The sequence below is a fragment of the Nuphar pumila genome, chromosome 11, assembly GCF_984573655.1.
Source record: "Nuphar pumila chromosome 11, dmNupPumi1.hap1.1, whole genome shotgun sequence".
Classification (NCBI taxonomy): Eukaryota; Viridiplantae; Streptophyta; class Magnoliopsida; order Nymphaeales; family Nymphaeaceae; genus Nuphar; species Nuphar pumila.
This window is the reverse complement of record NC_143259.1, coordinates 40,022,775-40,039,137: the sequence shown is the minus strand read 5'-3', so window position 1 is coordinate 40,039,137 and position 16,363 is coordinate 40,022,775. Positions and strand designations below refer to the sequence as shown.

The 16,363-nt window shown below is 38.6% G+C and overlaps 1 protein-coding gene across 3 annotated transcripts; it reads right to left on the bottom strand.

Annotated features, from left to right (window-relative positions):
• Positions 1–4,384: 4,384 nt before the first annotated feature.
• On the bottom strand, positions 4,385–15,300 carry LOC149822293 (uncharacterized). 3 transcript variants are annotated; one of them, XR_016425898.1, is made up of 3 exons: positions 13,146–15,300; positions 5,067–5,154; positions 4,385–4,723 (listed from the first exon to the last, which is right to left on the bottom strand). XR_016425898.1 is itself a non-coding variant. In XM_089980599.1 (2 exons), the coding sequence occupies exon 1, from the start codon at positions 15,208–15,210 to the stop codon at positions 13,177–13,179; it is 2,034 nt and encodes a 677-aa protein (XP_089836725.1). In that variant the 5' UTR covers positions 15,211–15,300; the 3' UTR covers positions 4,931–5,154; positions 13,146–13,176. The 3 variants fall into 3 exon arrangements, 2 of the variants coding, with proteins under 2 accessions (XP_089836725.1, XP_089836726.1); XM_089980599.1 differs by lacking the exon at positions 4,385–4,723 and having other exon boundaries at positions 4,931–5,154; XM_089980600.1 differs by lacking the exons at positions 4,385–4,723; positions 5,067–5,154 and adding an exon at positions 12,502–12,649.
• Positions 15,301–16,363: the final 1,063 nt, after the last annotated feature.

Here is a 16,363-nt window from a genome sequence, read left to right as displayed (position 1 = left end):
TACATCTGAACAGCTAGTTTTTATCATTATTTATTCAATAGAAAACATGTTTTTTATTAAGCATCTTTATGCTTAGATGTGTATTTTCAAGAGGTAAAAAAAACAACGGTTGATATTGTACTAAATTTTGATGATAAAATATTCACAACTTTACATCAAATCAATTCAAAATAAATCTTGTTTCTTAATAAAAAAAGCAATGATAAAAACATTGAACGGTTCATATCTAAAATAAAACAGCTAAAACTATGGTTTTTTAAGGGTTCTAACGGTGACTTAATGAAAAAGGGGACAGCATAATCCCCATCTATGTCATATGGGTGCGGGTGTGGGGGTGCGGCACTTTCAAAAAACTTGGGTGCGAGGGTGCGGCAAAAATATAAATATATATATATATATATATATATATATATATATATATATATATATATATATATATATATATATATATATATATATATAAAGTCCAAAAGTTGGACATAAATGACCCTGGGTGCATTGACTGCACCCAGGGTCAGGTTGACCGCATTGGGTGCGGGTGAGGCACCTAGTTGGCGAGTCCCTGTGACATAGATCCCCATATATAGTCAATTTTAGGTGTAATCTAGTTGGATCATATTTTTTCAATGAAAAAAAAAACATTTTTTTGGACCTGCAAAGGTCGTCGTTTTTTAGATCGCCGAAAAAACCTATAAAAAAAGTCAGATTCTAAAGTTGGTTCCCACTAAAAAAGACAGAGAGATCACATCTATGATGTAAGATATGGCAAAAAAAAAATCTGTGCTTTGCTAAGATGATAGCACATACAATCGATTGTAGCCAATCCCCAACCCCCACCACACACACACACACACACACATATATATATATATATATATATATATATATATATATATATATATATATATATATATATATATATATAAAGAAGGCACATAATATTTTTCAAACCATCAAAAATAATAATAATAATAATTCTTTCTTTTTGCATTTGATCATATCATTTCTCTGTAATCATGGTTCTAGTTTTCTCATCATAATGTTTGAAGAACCATTCTTATTTTTTCTTTCCCTTTCAAATCTTTTTTTAGAAGTGTTTTGTTAATTTCAAAATCTTCCTCAATTATGGCACTTCAAAATCAATCATGGATATTCATGGTTGATATCCTTCATCATAAGTCGCGTGCATTATGCTGGCTTTATGGGTTGCCTTTCTTCTGTCTCTTTCTGTTGTAGGAACAGAAGAGGTTGAAGCCCTAGTTGAAGTTACTGTTATTTCTCTTTTAGAAGCGAATTTGATATGAACATCAGCATCTAGAGTTTCTATAATTCTTTCTACTTCAGTTCGTTGTAAAGGTTGGGGTGGCACAACATCTGTTATGATCCATGTTTCTGAGAATTTGATATCTTCCCACTTTATTTGTTTGGGGACTATAATTATTTTTGGGATTTGTTTGAAAATATATAGTTAACCCTTTTGGGGGTATGTTGTTTAGCTCTTGGTGTTAGAGTGGTCATTACTTTATAATACACTTGGCAAGATTCCGAGATATTAACAGCCTCTAATTCTATATTAAACTCAGAAGTTTGTATGTCTAAAGTTAAGACCTTAGAATCTTAGATAAATGAGGGTTTGATAAGGCCACAGAAAAGTCGGGAAATGTATTAAAGAATATTGGCCCTTGACTTGCTTCTATTAAACTTAGAAGAGGATTTGTACATTGTAGATTCCTGCAATCTCTCAGGGTAACCAACATGGCTAAGTTTAGCCTTTTACGAGTTAAGGGCTTTACTCTAACCTTTACTAATCCTAAGTGTACATATTTGTACATTAGATTAGATATCATGGCTTCTAAATCTTTTTTCTCAAACAATTGTAATGACATTTGATTCTCAGATATGGGTAAAGTTTTTTCTGTTGTTTTAATGTAGAAGTTTGAATGAAATTTGAAAGTTCTCTTTTGATATAGCTCTTTCGTACTTTAGGGATTTTTTTATTTATGACACTTTTTTCAATATTTTCAGAACATATAGAAGATGAATTTCTAGACATAGATGTAACATAAGGAACATCGTCAGTGCTCTCAGGAGATCTAAGGATAAATGCCAGTGGTCTGTCAATGGGTATAATAGCGCTCCACAAAGTTCCCTTATCGCCAGCTTAGTTAAGCAGGAAAAATAGAGCTCCCATGACAAGGAGACCTCAGACCTGATATATCACAAGAAAATAACACACGCTATGCCCCTATAAATTGTGATGGCTTTGATACCATTACGGGAAGAACATACCAAACACATTAACACACTATGGGAAGAAATCCAAAACTATGCTACGAGATGAATGACAAGATCATCAAAGTATATGAACATAAACACAGATCTATTATAACAACAACAACTACGCCTTCGTCCCAAAACAATTGGGGTCGGCGATATGAACCAAAAAAGAAAATCAATTTGGGTCCTCCACATGAATCACTCCTCCAATCATTTCTATCCAATGTCATGTCCTCGGTGAGGTTCAAAGCATTCATATCCTTTCCTATCATCTCCATCCAAGTCTTCTTAGGCCTACCTCGACCTCTTTTGACTAATATATTTTTCCATTTGTCCATCCTTCTAACTGGAGCATCATTAGGCCTTCGCCGAATATGTCCAAACCACCGTAAACGATTTTCTCTCAACTTATTTTCAATGGATGCAACGCCTACCTTCTTACGTATCTTCTCGTTTCAAATCTTATCTTTTATTGTATTTTCACACATCCATCGAAGCATATGCATCTCAGCTACACTCATTTTTTGAATATGATGTCTCTTGGCAGCCCAGCATTCCGTACCATATAATAAAGTGGGCCTTATTGTCGTCCTATAAAACTTTCCCTTCAACCGCAAAGGCATTCTACGATCGCACAGCACTCCAGTTACACTTTTCCATTTCATCCACCCAACCTTTATCCTATGGTTTACATCTCTATCAATTTCTCCATCATTTCGAATGATAGATCCCAAGTGTTTGAAACAGTCATCCACCGATATTTCTTGCTCGCCAAGCTTCACTACACTCTCATCACTATTGTGTTGCTTACTAAACCAACATTCCATATATTTTGTTTTACTCTTACTCAACGTAAAACCTCTTGCTTCCAATGTTTGTCTCCATAATTCTAACTTAGCATTAACCCCAGCTCTAGACTCATTAATCAAAACAATATCATCAGCAAACAACATACACCACGGCACATTTTCTTGAATTGATTTCGTAAGCTCATCCATCACTATAGCAAATAGGAAAGGGCTTAATGTAGATCCTTGATGTAACCGAACTGTTATAGGAAAATTGTTTGTCACCTCTCCACAAGTGCGGACATTGGTTACCACTCCTTCGTACATATCTTTAATTATACTAATGTACTTGAGAGAAACTCCAGATCTATTATAACATAAAAGAAAATTTACAATGGATAGAGAGGCTTTGACACACAAACATATGAAGAAATGTTTGCTACCCTCGTGGGTTCAAAATGCCTTAGTGGCGAAATTTTCTAAATTTTATTATGTGTTTTAATCATCTGACCCTCCACATGTGATCCATATGTTTGGTTTGGTAGAAACTAGCCCCTAGATCATGTTTCCCCAACATGCATGTTATATTTTCTAGTGATTGATAAAAAATCCTATTTTATGTCAAAATAATATGAACCAAACGTCAATTGTGAGTAGCCGATATTTTCCCTATATATATAGTCACAATAAAATCACGACACTCTTCATTAATTTTACTCTTTTATCTTAAATATGTTTTTCGTCTTTTATTTATATCTTTTATGTATTTCTTTTGTTATATGTGTATTTCATTATTAAGCATGCTATTTTCTTACTTATTACTGCTATTTTTATATTTTTAAAATGTTTTAACCATTGAGATTCCATGAGATTTATCAATCAAACCCATATTATTGCAAGAATTTGCCTTGTCGAGAGTTCGATATTTGTGACTATATATATATTGCATAAAATGCATTTTTAATTATACAATTATAAGTATTTTAAGTTTTTTTTATTTGGACAATTTTGAACTTGATCAAAGTTGACCAAGTCCAAAATTGTTGACCCGCACCCAGCTATGTCAGGTGACACACTTACACGTGCAACCACATTGAACCAAGCATTATGTTGACAAGAACCCTTCTATACCCATATTACATAGGTTTAGATTAAGCAAAAAATACCTGCAAAATTTCTGTAGGGACCTAAGAAGTGCATTCCTCTCTCTCTCTCTCTCTCTCTCTCTCTCTCTCTCTCTCTCTCTCTCTCTCTATATATATATATATATATATATATATATATATATATATATGTCAAACTTTTAAAAGATTAATGCAACAGAAAACAAATTTTAAGTCAGTCCATTGTTCCTGACTTTTTATACAATTAAACTTGCTGAATATGTGCTCACTGGATACGAGCTAAAGCAAACTGACTACCATTTGAGCCCCTTGGCCTACAATCTGTCTAATGAGAATCAAACAGACTCGTGCATGAAAACTATATGATATGAGAATCTCCTGAACAAGGTTAACTTTTCAAGGATCTGAACTACAGTATCTGGTTCCAAATTTCAGCAAGCGCGAGAAAAAATGACTGACCGCAGTTCCATGCTAGGCTTTCTCATAGAAAATTCTTCACCAACCTGCCCTCAACTCCAGTTTCTTCAATCTACTCTAACAAGTATCAAATCAAGACTTAAATCAGCAAGTTAGAGGCACGTGTTCTAATTCTAATGATATTGTCATATTTCAGCAGAACAGAGACAAAATTGCTCTTCTCAATAACATGCAAAAGGACACCCTGGTATTGAAAACTAGCTTGGAGACCCTTCCTCCTTCTCTAAAAACTTAAAGTGTAACGCCCCAAAATTTTAACCCAAATTTATGTGAATTTTTTTATATATATATAACAGCGGAAAAAATAACCAATATAGGGTTAAGCATTTCGGAACATTACATTTGAGAGAAAACTCAATACATGTATTTCATTTCATCATGCTATGAACATTTAAATTACCATAAACCCAAGGAATCACTGGAACAGTAAATCAACAATTTTGATCCAATGCCTCATCCCGCAACCGCTCATAAGTCTACTCGTTTACCTGAAAATGGTGAAAATTATAGGAATTAGACTACCACGTCTAAGTAGAAAAACTGTAACTTTTAATTCAGGTATGTCATGAATCTAGCATGTGATGTGGGTGTCAAAGATGATTCTCAACATATATTTAAACAAGTAGGCAGTTTATGCAACAGAAGCCAACATTCATATACATGAGTATGTGAACAGTTATACAACAACCATAACTAAGCAGGTAAAGCATAGTGTGCAGCATTAATAAGCAAGAGATGTATGGTATGTCACAGTCATAATAATAACAGGGTGTAACATTAATAAGTGAGATGTGTATTACAACAATCATAGCATTAACATGTACAACTCTCAGATAATGGTTCAAATCGTATCTACACATTTTATAATTTTATATCATCATAAGCTCAAAATATAAAGCACGTTAAAGAACATAAACATATCTCTCTAGTATTTTCACTCACTGTGATACCTAACTGCTCTAAATTGTGTTTAAATTATCTTACCCCGTGGGTACACACGGGGACAGGTGATCATCTTAGAAGAAAACGTTTAGGGGTATATTATTCAAGAGTATTTTATTAACCCGAACATTCTAACTGAGACTGAATCCCCAAGGAAGCGACTAATAGCCGAGAGAATCTACCAAGGGCTCAACTCAAAATAGGATGCATCGCTAACTTCTGCAGAAGACATGGAACTACCACCTAGGACACATAGGTAGTCCTGGTCCCTAACTCCGAGGACGGGGACCAACAAGTCGCTTCACGCTCGAAACACAACACAAGTTCTCGAAGTTTTGTACCACCTACCCTCTCCAAGGTAAGCCTCAAAAACTGGTTTCATTAGTTAATCATTTTCCCGAAGTTCAGAGCATTTTCCAACTTCCTTCTACTGTCATAGCAGTAGATCCCAACCTTAGTCATTTTACCAAGGTGTATAAACCATCCATATCCTTTTTCCACATTGATTTCTTAATTTCACTCAGAGTGCTTTGGTGCTTTTAAACCAGTCAAGCACACAATAAGTACAATTAAGTTTTTATCACTCTTATTAACATAGCACGCCAACCAATAACTCAAGCACCCACGTCAGGTAACACATTCATATATTGCCCTCTTAGGCAAAGCATGTATCCATATATCACTAAATACCATCATACGTTTGGAACCCAGCTAACAACCTCATTCCTCAAACACAGTTAACATGTTGCATACAAGCAATTCAAATCATACACTTTCTAACGAGAAACAGTGTAGTTTAAGCACGTGGTATTTCATGCAAATCAGTCACAGTATTAGAGAAAAATGCAACTTAAAGAACTCTATAAAGTCCAACCTACAACAGGATACAATACATTAAACCGCAGATGTTGTTTACATGAGTAAAAATGAATTGGCTAGAGAATATAGAGCAGTACATTTAAGAGAAGCAAGCACAATAAAAAAACAGCATGCATCAAATTAAATAAAATCTAAACATAAACAATTGGCATAATATAGAGTGCAGCATATAAGTAGGATATCTTTTCCTTTTTTTCCAGGCTAACATAAGAAAAATTAGATCAATCAGTATCATCAAACATAATTGCTAGTTCGCCAACAGCATGAATTTTTTTTTAAAAAGAATCAACTTAACTTTGCATACTCATAGATCAATGTAGCTCCTACACATGACGTGTATATAAAAAAACAGATCATAAAGGTTCAGCAAACCAAGTCCTTTGCAACTATGATATTAACCAAGAAAGCCAACCAAGTGCTACACAACTATGATATTACACAAAAACAAAAGTGCAGAAGCTCTACACCCCATGTTCAACTTAAGACCCACCAACCAAGAACTCCCTCAACATACCCTTTGCTCAGATGTCATAGTTACCGGAAACCCCAACTCACGGACTTGGGTTTTCCGGCAGCCGAGAATCCAAGCAGATACTCGTTGCTTGCACAGATCAGTGTCTTTTTCCCCCTGCGTGACTAACCCAACCACACCTGGACTCAATCCATAGCCTAGCAAGAAGAATCACAAAATCCCTACATCAACAGTTTGTAACAAGTAAAAACTATCATGAGTTGTGTGTTTTACACTCATACAACTTCAGTTATTTAAAAATGCCCAACATGTGCATTCTTATAACAAGAAGAACATATTCTCCACATATAATGACTGATTGATGAAAATAAATACAGCCCTAATATCCCCCATATAGACTTCCTCTAATCTGCTGAATATTTCCGGCAAACCATTTATCTCACAAAAATCTGGCTTTATATACGAATTTTTTGCTTTTTTTGGTAACCTTCCATCATACCATGCATATCTTCATGCTCGTAACTGAATTGCATTTTTTTTATTGGGTCAAAAGAAACAAGAATGAGCTATCCGGTGCTGCAGCAAAAAGAAACACAATTTTTATGTGCTGCATCACCTCAACTTTTTGAACAACACAAGTGCCAAGTTTCCAGCTCAAGAAAAATACTAATAAGGAAAGATGAAAAACAACAACAACAACAACCCAGTGTTAATTCAACATTTTCTTGGACTGAACAGCATAAATATCTTCCATATAGTAAGAGAAACAAAAACGCCAATATGAAGATACACTTTACAGAAAACAGAGCTTGTAATCCATTTTCTTGAAAACTAACAATGTTCACATCTATAGAACTATGTGCGATAGATGCAACAAAACACCCAGTACAAACTCTAAACCATACTCCAGACTCGGTGCAGTTTGGAAAAATGCAGTATTATGGATATCAATCACAAAAGACTTAAAAAAAAAGAATAACGACCATGGGTATAAACATATCCACTTCTTAGAACACAAATATCAAGAAATACAGTATTTATAGTCAAGAATGCCGAAACTCCTTTAATCGAAAACCCCATTTTTATTGAAAATCGAACCCCCCTTCCTTATTTGGTTTATCAAGTCCCAAAATGGGAAACCCCCAAACCCGAGGTTATCCATTTCAAGAAATCGGAAACCCCACGGCTAGGGCTATCCAATACCTCAACTGAAACCTAGATCGATTTGATTTGGGGATTCTACATGTTAGGATTAGGCACGGAAACCCCCAAATCTAAACCCAAAACTACCGGAAACCCCAACTCACGGACCTGAGTTTTCAGCAAACCAAGAACCCCATCAGAACACTCGAAAAATGAGAAAGATCGGGTTTCCCCATGACTGATCCAACCACAATCAGACAACAATCTATACCTAGCAAGAAGAGGTACAAAATCCTACTTGTTCCAGCGATTGAAGGAGTAGATGGCTGGTGACGAACGTTGCAGGTGTGGTCGGGAAGCCCTCCAACGTTGGTGACCTTGCCAGCGTGCGCGAAACCGAAAAGGGAGTGATACAGAGAGAGAGCGAGATACAACGGGAAGAAGATGAGAGCAGGGGGAAAGAAGGGTGAGACTCCCCTCTTTAACGAGCCGAAAATCTCCATCCCTCCGAGAAAGATGGAGTCAGTTACGCTTTCTGTAACCTCCCCCTCCCCTTTCGATCTTGCAAGAATCGTGCCCTAGGCACGGTTCTTGTTTTCGTGTGTTTTATAAAACAAAGCCCGGGTCCGAGCCGTGACCCGCAATGCCAGATCCACTCTAACGTGGATCCGGGTCGGCTTTATAGTGTTGGATCCATCCTAACATGGATCTGGGTCAACCTAAAATGAGGGATCCAAATGGATTCGGGTCGGCATTGAACTGTAGGATCCCCTGGCTGGGTCCATTTGGCTCCAATGTGGGTCCAAACCCCAATTACCGAAATCTTTTTAATTATATTCTTTTGGATCCGATAATGGATCTCGGACCCAATATGCATAAAAATAACTCAAAATTTTGGGTCATTACATCCTACCCCCTAAAAAGAATTTCGACCTCGAAATTTCATTGCAGGATTCCCGTAGAGATCGTATCTGAGGGGATTGGTATCGACAAGGATGCACGTATGTGTGCGAGCTCCCAACATATATTCCAACATATAAGGATCAAGACAAAACACAATGTGTTTCTATGAGAAGTTTGGAGCTAAAAGTTTGTCTAAACAAAAATTCATACATGATTTATTTGATAGCAAAATTCGTACTAAATCATGTTGTTGTTTGTTGTTCTCGTTATTTCTAAGTCTCCTTGTCCTGAATAACCTCCACGTATTCCTATTTCTCAAAATGGCCTCATCTTTTCATAGAAGACCCCAACATAACCTCAAATCAAGGTCTAGAATCTCTCACAAAGTGGCCCTTCTATCCACAAATGACACATTATATCAAGATTTAAAATCAATAACGATCAGATTATGTTACAACTAAAAGTCAAATCTATTGATTCATGACAAGCTATCTCCGTCAATCTTGGAAAATCCTCACAATTTACCCTGACTCTTTATTAATTAAAGATTAACAAGATCCGCGTCGGGTCACCTGGGCTGAGAAATGTACAATCTCACACGGAATTACCGCTCTAGAGAGTATACCTGGTCTTGGACAATACACTTCCTCACAGATAATCCTCCGCAAAAAAAGATCCTCAACAGGTGCCAAAATAGTGATACATACAAATGACTGCTTTCAAGGTCGATAGCCACAAATATTGGCACGAACATACATATCACCAATAGGCATCATCACTTCATATGACACATAAGTCATAAAATCACACCTTTCCCCAATAAGGTTCCATGAATCATAGTTCCCTATTGAACTTAAGCATATATCACATGCTTTCAAAATTTCAAATCACGTGGCATTTCAATCCTATCGTACAGAAGCATATTATCCCATGCATCATATCATTGCTACTAGAAACATTGTATTTTCCAAATTTAACCTCGAAACAGGTGTAACCAAAACATGAGTTTTACACAATGTGATCCTGTATATACCAAAAATTAACTAAACCTCAAGATACGTAACTTCTACGTAGTTCGAGTTATGCACACAGGATTCAAATCATATATGCATCTAAGACATTCAGATTATTTCGTCATTTCATGTGCTTTGATAACTCTGACATCATATCACAATCGATCATTTCGATGTGAAACACACGCACATGTCTACTAAGAGATTTAGTCGAATATTCATGATACACACATCAATCATGCTATATCATTATAATAGATTCCTTCAAACAATCATGTATAATGCAATCATCTACAATATGAAACTATGTAGGCTTGAAATCACCTATATGCTAATATAAGCATCATAATAAAAAGTATCAGTAACATGACCAATAACAAAACAAAATAAATTTATACTTACAGAGCGCTTGCAGGGTGTGGTACGACCGTGATCTTTGATTTAGTGTTCCAATGCTCTGATACCATTTGTAACACCCCGAAATTTTAACCCAGATTTATGTAGATTTTTTTTTTATAAGAACGGAAAGAATAACCAATATAGGGTTAAGCATTTCGAAACATTACATTTGAGAGAAAACTCAACACATGTATTTCATTTCATTATGATATGAACATTTAAATTACCATAAACCCAAGGAATCACTGGAATAGTAAATCAACAATCTCGATCCAATGCTTCATCCCGCAATCGCTCATAAGTCTACTCGTTTACTTGAAAATGGTGAAAATTATAGGAATTAGACTACCACGTCTAAGTAGAAAAACTGTAACTTTTAATTCAGGTATGTCATGAATCTAGCATGTGATGTGGGTGTCAAAGATGATTCTCAACATATATTTAAACAAGTAGGCAGTTTATGCAACAGAAGCCAACATTCATATACATGAGTATGTGAACAGTTATACAACAACAATAACTAAGCAGGTAAAGCATAGTGTGCAACATTAATAAGCAAGAGATGTATGGTGTGCCACAGTCATAATAATAACAGGGTGTAACATTAATAAGTGAGATGTGTATTACAACAATCATAGCATTAACATGTACAACTCTCAGATAATGGTTCAACTACCTCGTATCTATACATTTCATAATTTTATATCATCACAAGCTCAGAATATAAAGCACGTTAAAGAACATAAACATATCTCTCCAGTATTTTCACTCACTGTGATACCTAACTGCTCTAAATTGTGTTTAAATTATCTTACCCCGTGGGTACACACGGGCACAAGTGACTATCTCAGAAGAGAACGTTCAGGGGTATATTATTCAAGAGTATTTTATTAACCCAAATATTATAACTGAGACTGAATCTCCAAGAAAGCGACTAATAGCAGAGAAAATCTTCCAAGGGCTCAACTCAAAACATGATGCATCACTAACTTCTGCAGAAGACATGGAACTACCACCTAGGATACATAGGTAGTCCTGATCCCTAACTCCTAGGACGGGGACCAACGAGTCGCTTCATGTTCGAAACACAATACAAGTCCTCGGAGTTAAAAACCAGGACTACCTATGTGTCATAGGTGGTAGTTTCATGTCTTCTGCAGAAGTTAGGGATGCATCCTATCTTGAGTTGAGCCCTTGGGAGATTCTTTCGGCTATTGGTCGCTCCCTTGGGATTCAGTCTCAATTAGAATGTTTGGGTTAATAAAATACTCTTGAATAATATACCCCCGAACGTTCTCTTCTGAGATAGTCACATGTACCCGTGTGTACCCACGGGGTAAGATAATTTAAACACAATTTAGAGCAGTTAGGTATTACAGTGAGTGAAAATACTAGAGAGATATGTTTATGTTCTTTAATGTGCTTTATATTCTGAGCTGGTGATGATATAAAATTATGAAATGAGTAGATACGAGATAGTTGAACAATTATCTGAGAGTTGTACATGTTAATGCTATGATTGTTGCAATACGCATCTCACTTACTTATTCATGTTACACTGTGTTATTATTATGACTGTTGCATATCATACCTCTCTTGCTTTTTAATGTTGCACACTATGCTTTACTTGTTCAGTTATGGTTGTTGTATAACTGTTCACATACTCATGTATATGAATGTAGGCTTCTGTTGCATAAACTGCCTACCTGCTTAAACATATGTTGAGAATCACCTTTGACACCTACATCACATGCTAGATTCATGGCATACCTGCATTAAAAGTTACAGTTTTCCTACTTAGACATGGTAGTCTAATTCCTATAATTTTTACCATTTTCAGGTAAATGAGTAGACTTATGAGCGGTTGCGGGATGAGGCATTGGATCGAGATTGTTGATTTATTGTTTCAATGATTCTTTGGGTTTATGATAATTTAAATGTTCATATCATAATGAAATGAAATGCATGTGTTGAGTTTTCTCTCAAATGTAATGTTCTGAAATGCTTAGCCCTATATTGGTTATTCTTTTCGCTATTATATATATATATAAAAAATCTACATAAATCTGGGTTAAAATCTCCTGAACAAGGTTAACTTTTCAAGAATCTGAACTACAACATCTGGTTCCAAATTTCAGCAAGCGCTAGAAAAAATGACTGGCCGCAGTTCCATGCTAGGCTTTCTCATAGAAAATTCTTCACCAACCTGCCCTCAACTCCAGTTTCTTCAATCTACTCAAACAAGTATCAAATCAAGACTTGAATCAGCAAGTTAGAAGCACATGTTCTAATTCTAATGATATTGTCATATTTCAGCAGAATAGAGACAAAATTGCTCTTCTCAATAACATGCAAAAGGACACCCTGGTATTGAAAACTAGCTTGGAGACCCTTCCTCCCTCCCTAAAAACTTAAAGCATGTACTACAATATGCTTCTCCTGAACTACGAGCAGAATGTATATCATGAACAGCATTCCGGAGTTAGGCAAAAGACTAAAGCACAACCTGCAGCATATCGATCATGGCATTCAGACAAGACGGCATATTCCTTAACATTAATCACTTATGCTTTACAAAAAGTTGAGACAAAGCAAGAACAAAACAAATAAATATGTGTTCAAAGCAAAATCTCATCTGCTACTTGAAAATAACATCATGGATTCATGGGGCAAATAATAGTACATTCACAAAGCAACCAAAATCTCTGACTTTAATTTCAATTCTTACCCAATTCAAAAGAGAAGCATTGTGACAGACATCAAAATTGCTTCCTTTTGCTCCTAAAGATCCTATCCCTTCTGAGGTAGGCATACAACAAACTAGAGAAGATAACGATGCTCATGCCAAGAGACGCCCATGGAAATGGCGGATCCTTGAAACATTCGAGTGAAGCCTCCAGCTCTTGCGAGGCATGATACACCAACGTATGGATGGCATACAGATCATGATCTGAAGACTTTGTAAAAAACAAGGCAGTATTGAAATCAAGATGGGATATCGCGGAAATTGCCCTCTCCAGTTTGTACTTCAGCAAGTTCCACCTCTGCACAAACTCCACATAGCTATTCTTCTTAAGAAGCCTCTTCTCCCCTCCGTGCCTTGCAATCGCATCCACCACATCGATTGTGCTTGTTATCGTGTAATTTAATGTTGTGAGGAGGACGTTCCTCCGGGCAGCATCCATTTGAACGAAGGACAGAGATTGAATCTCTGAGAAGGGGCCGAATGGGGTCTGCCCAACGCTCCAAGTGTAGTCAATGAGAGTACTGTTATGCCGAGGGCTCCATGTTACATGGGTGGGGGAGACTCCCCACATGCTCTGAAGAATCGAACCCACAATTGCCCTCTCGAGTTCGCGAGCTTGAACAATCACGTGGCGCCCATTGCAGCTGTAATCACTCACGCTCTGCGATCCCCGAGTCCTCACTGCAATCACCATGTCTTTGAATGCAACGGCTTGATGGTATCGATCGAGCATCAACAGTTTATCAAAGTCGAGATCAAACACATAGACTGGGATAATCCTGCCCAATGCTTCGTCGGTAAGAGGAACCCCTGCAGACCGCTTCAACTCTTCTCCCGATCTTGATATGATATCGTGCAAACTCCTCGAATCGAGGTACTCATTCACGATCAGGGTGTAATTGTCAAACAGGAAGCGCGAAGTGTATGAATTCATCACCTTTGAAACTGCGAAAGAGCAGATAGCACAGCTCGAGAGCTTCACCTCATACCTCTCGAAGCTCAGCTTCTGAGAGCCCAACAGCAACCCACCGGCCTGGGCCTCTGCATTGAACGTCCTCTCAATCGTCCTAAAATCCAGTCCCCGAGTATCCTTCGTCTCCGATTCAAATACGTGGATGAAACGAACTATCAACGTTTCCTCAAAGAAGACAGGGATCCGGAGCGAGGGCACAAGCAAGGATCGATAGGCACTCCAGATCAAGGAGGCCACGTCGGCGTAGAACGCCTTCTCCGACTTCGGCCGGCCATGAAGGGCAGCCAAAGGGTGGAATTCACCTGGGGCAATGACTCCGTCACCGGAGATCGACGGGCCATAGTTCACTGGCCCGGCGGCGAGATCCACCCACATATACCTCTCCTTCGCCATCCATACTGTTCCCAGACACCGTGAGAACGCCGGGGAATCGTCGTCCTCGCTTCCCGTGTAGGCGTAGGGCTTCGAACTAGGGTTCAGATTCAGGAGGTAGATCGTGTACCCTAGTTTCTGCTTCCGCTTCGCAAAGTCCTCGGCGACGATCCGATCGACGACGGCGAAGGGGACAGCGTAGAGAGTGGAGGGGTAACGCATGACGGAGGGCGACGAGTCGATGTGACGGCGGATGGCATCGTGGATCGTGACGTCGAGCGTCGGCGACGACGGAGGAGCGAAATCTACCTGCAGGCGGTGCTTCACGGCGAGGCGGTGGGAGACCGGCCCGAAGGTGGAGGCGACAACGGAGAATTCGTCGGTGTCGTGGACCGCAGAGAGGAATCCGGCGAGGGGGTCGCCGGAGGCGGATATAGAGAAGCCGACGAGCGTGAGATCGAGGTGGACGGCAACGGTGAGGTCGGAGAGGAAGGAGAGGTAATCGTAGAGGTGGGAGAAGGAGGCGTTGGAGAGGGATCGCCGGAGGGAGGAAGGGAGGGAGACGAAGGAGTCGTTGACGGCGTTCGGGTCGCGGCGGAGCTGGTCGGAGAAGAAGGAATCTAGGCCGAGGATCGGCTGAGAGGCGGAGGAGAAAGAGAACACGAGGAGGAGGAGGAGGAACGGGAGGGCGAAGCGGCGCATTTTCCGGCGAGGAACTGCCGGATTTCAGCGACGTACGGCTAGGGTTAGGGTTTGGAGTTGTGGAGAGGCTGCACACTGAGAGGAGATCGTGGGTTTTTGCGGTGGAGTTTGAAATTACATAATTACCCTTTTGGGTGACTTTTAGTTTGGGTGGACTCGACCCGGGTCCGGGTTGGATACTGAGCGATGGAGGTCGGATCTCGGTTCCACCCGGTCGGGCTGATAAGAATGACGGGTCGGGTCATTGAGGTCTGGTATTCATTGGATCTGGTTGTGTTTCAGGCTCATGAATTACAAAATCGCCCCATTTTTGGCCTTTGGTTTTAGTGGCCACGTTTCAGGTTTGGGTTAAACATATATATAAGGGCGATGATGATGGATCCGATGAGTGGGATCTGATTAGGGGTATCAACTGGTTGGATCTAGTTCGATTCTGAACCCAGATATGACTTTGAGGTGAGGTTTGGACACGGTTCTGATCAGGTCTGACATAAGGAAAACCTTATCCGATTCTTATAAGACCTGGTCCATACCTAATAAAATAATATTTTTTTAAGTAAAAAATCAAGGGTCTGGGAACTTGTGACGGACTTGAGTTTGGTATGAAATTTCACAAACCATACCCGGCTCCATATCTCTGGTGTCTTTTCATCAGACCTCCTTCTTTATCACCAAATCTTAACCTTAGACAGTTTGGTACCAGTCAGGCCTGAGTCAAACCTGACCCCATTGACACCCCTAGATGTGATTATTCATTGGATCTGGTTGAGTTTTGGGTGTTTCTAATCTAAACCAAGTAACAAATGATGTTTTACCCATAGTTAGGAGTGGACATCAGACCGGGTTTAGGAAGGTCCCGTGATGGGTCAGGCTGAATACCGCCTAACACGGTAATCTGGCCAAAAGGGTCTGACCCGTTTGCAAAGTGAGTAAGGGGCCAAAGGTGTTAGTTGTTTGGACCTAAAAAGGTTGACTCAAAACTGATTATAACTGGGTTGAGCCGATTTAAGCCTTGTTATGAAGCAGGTCCAAACAAAAATTGTCTGTAGGGCTTTCAACATTTTATAGATGAAGTCTCCCAAATTTCAATCTAAGTAAACTACCAAATTTGCTAAAACTCTTAAAAAAGATAAAACTAATCTTAATTAAGATA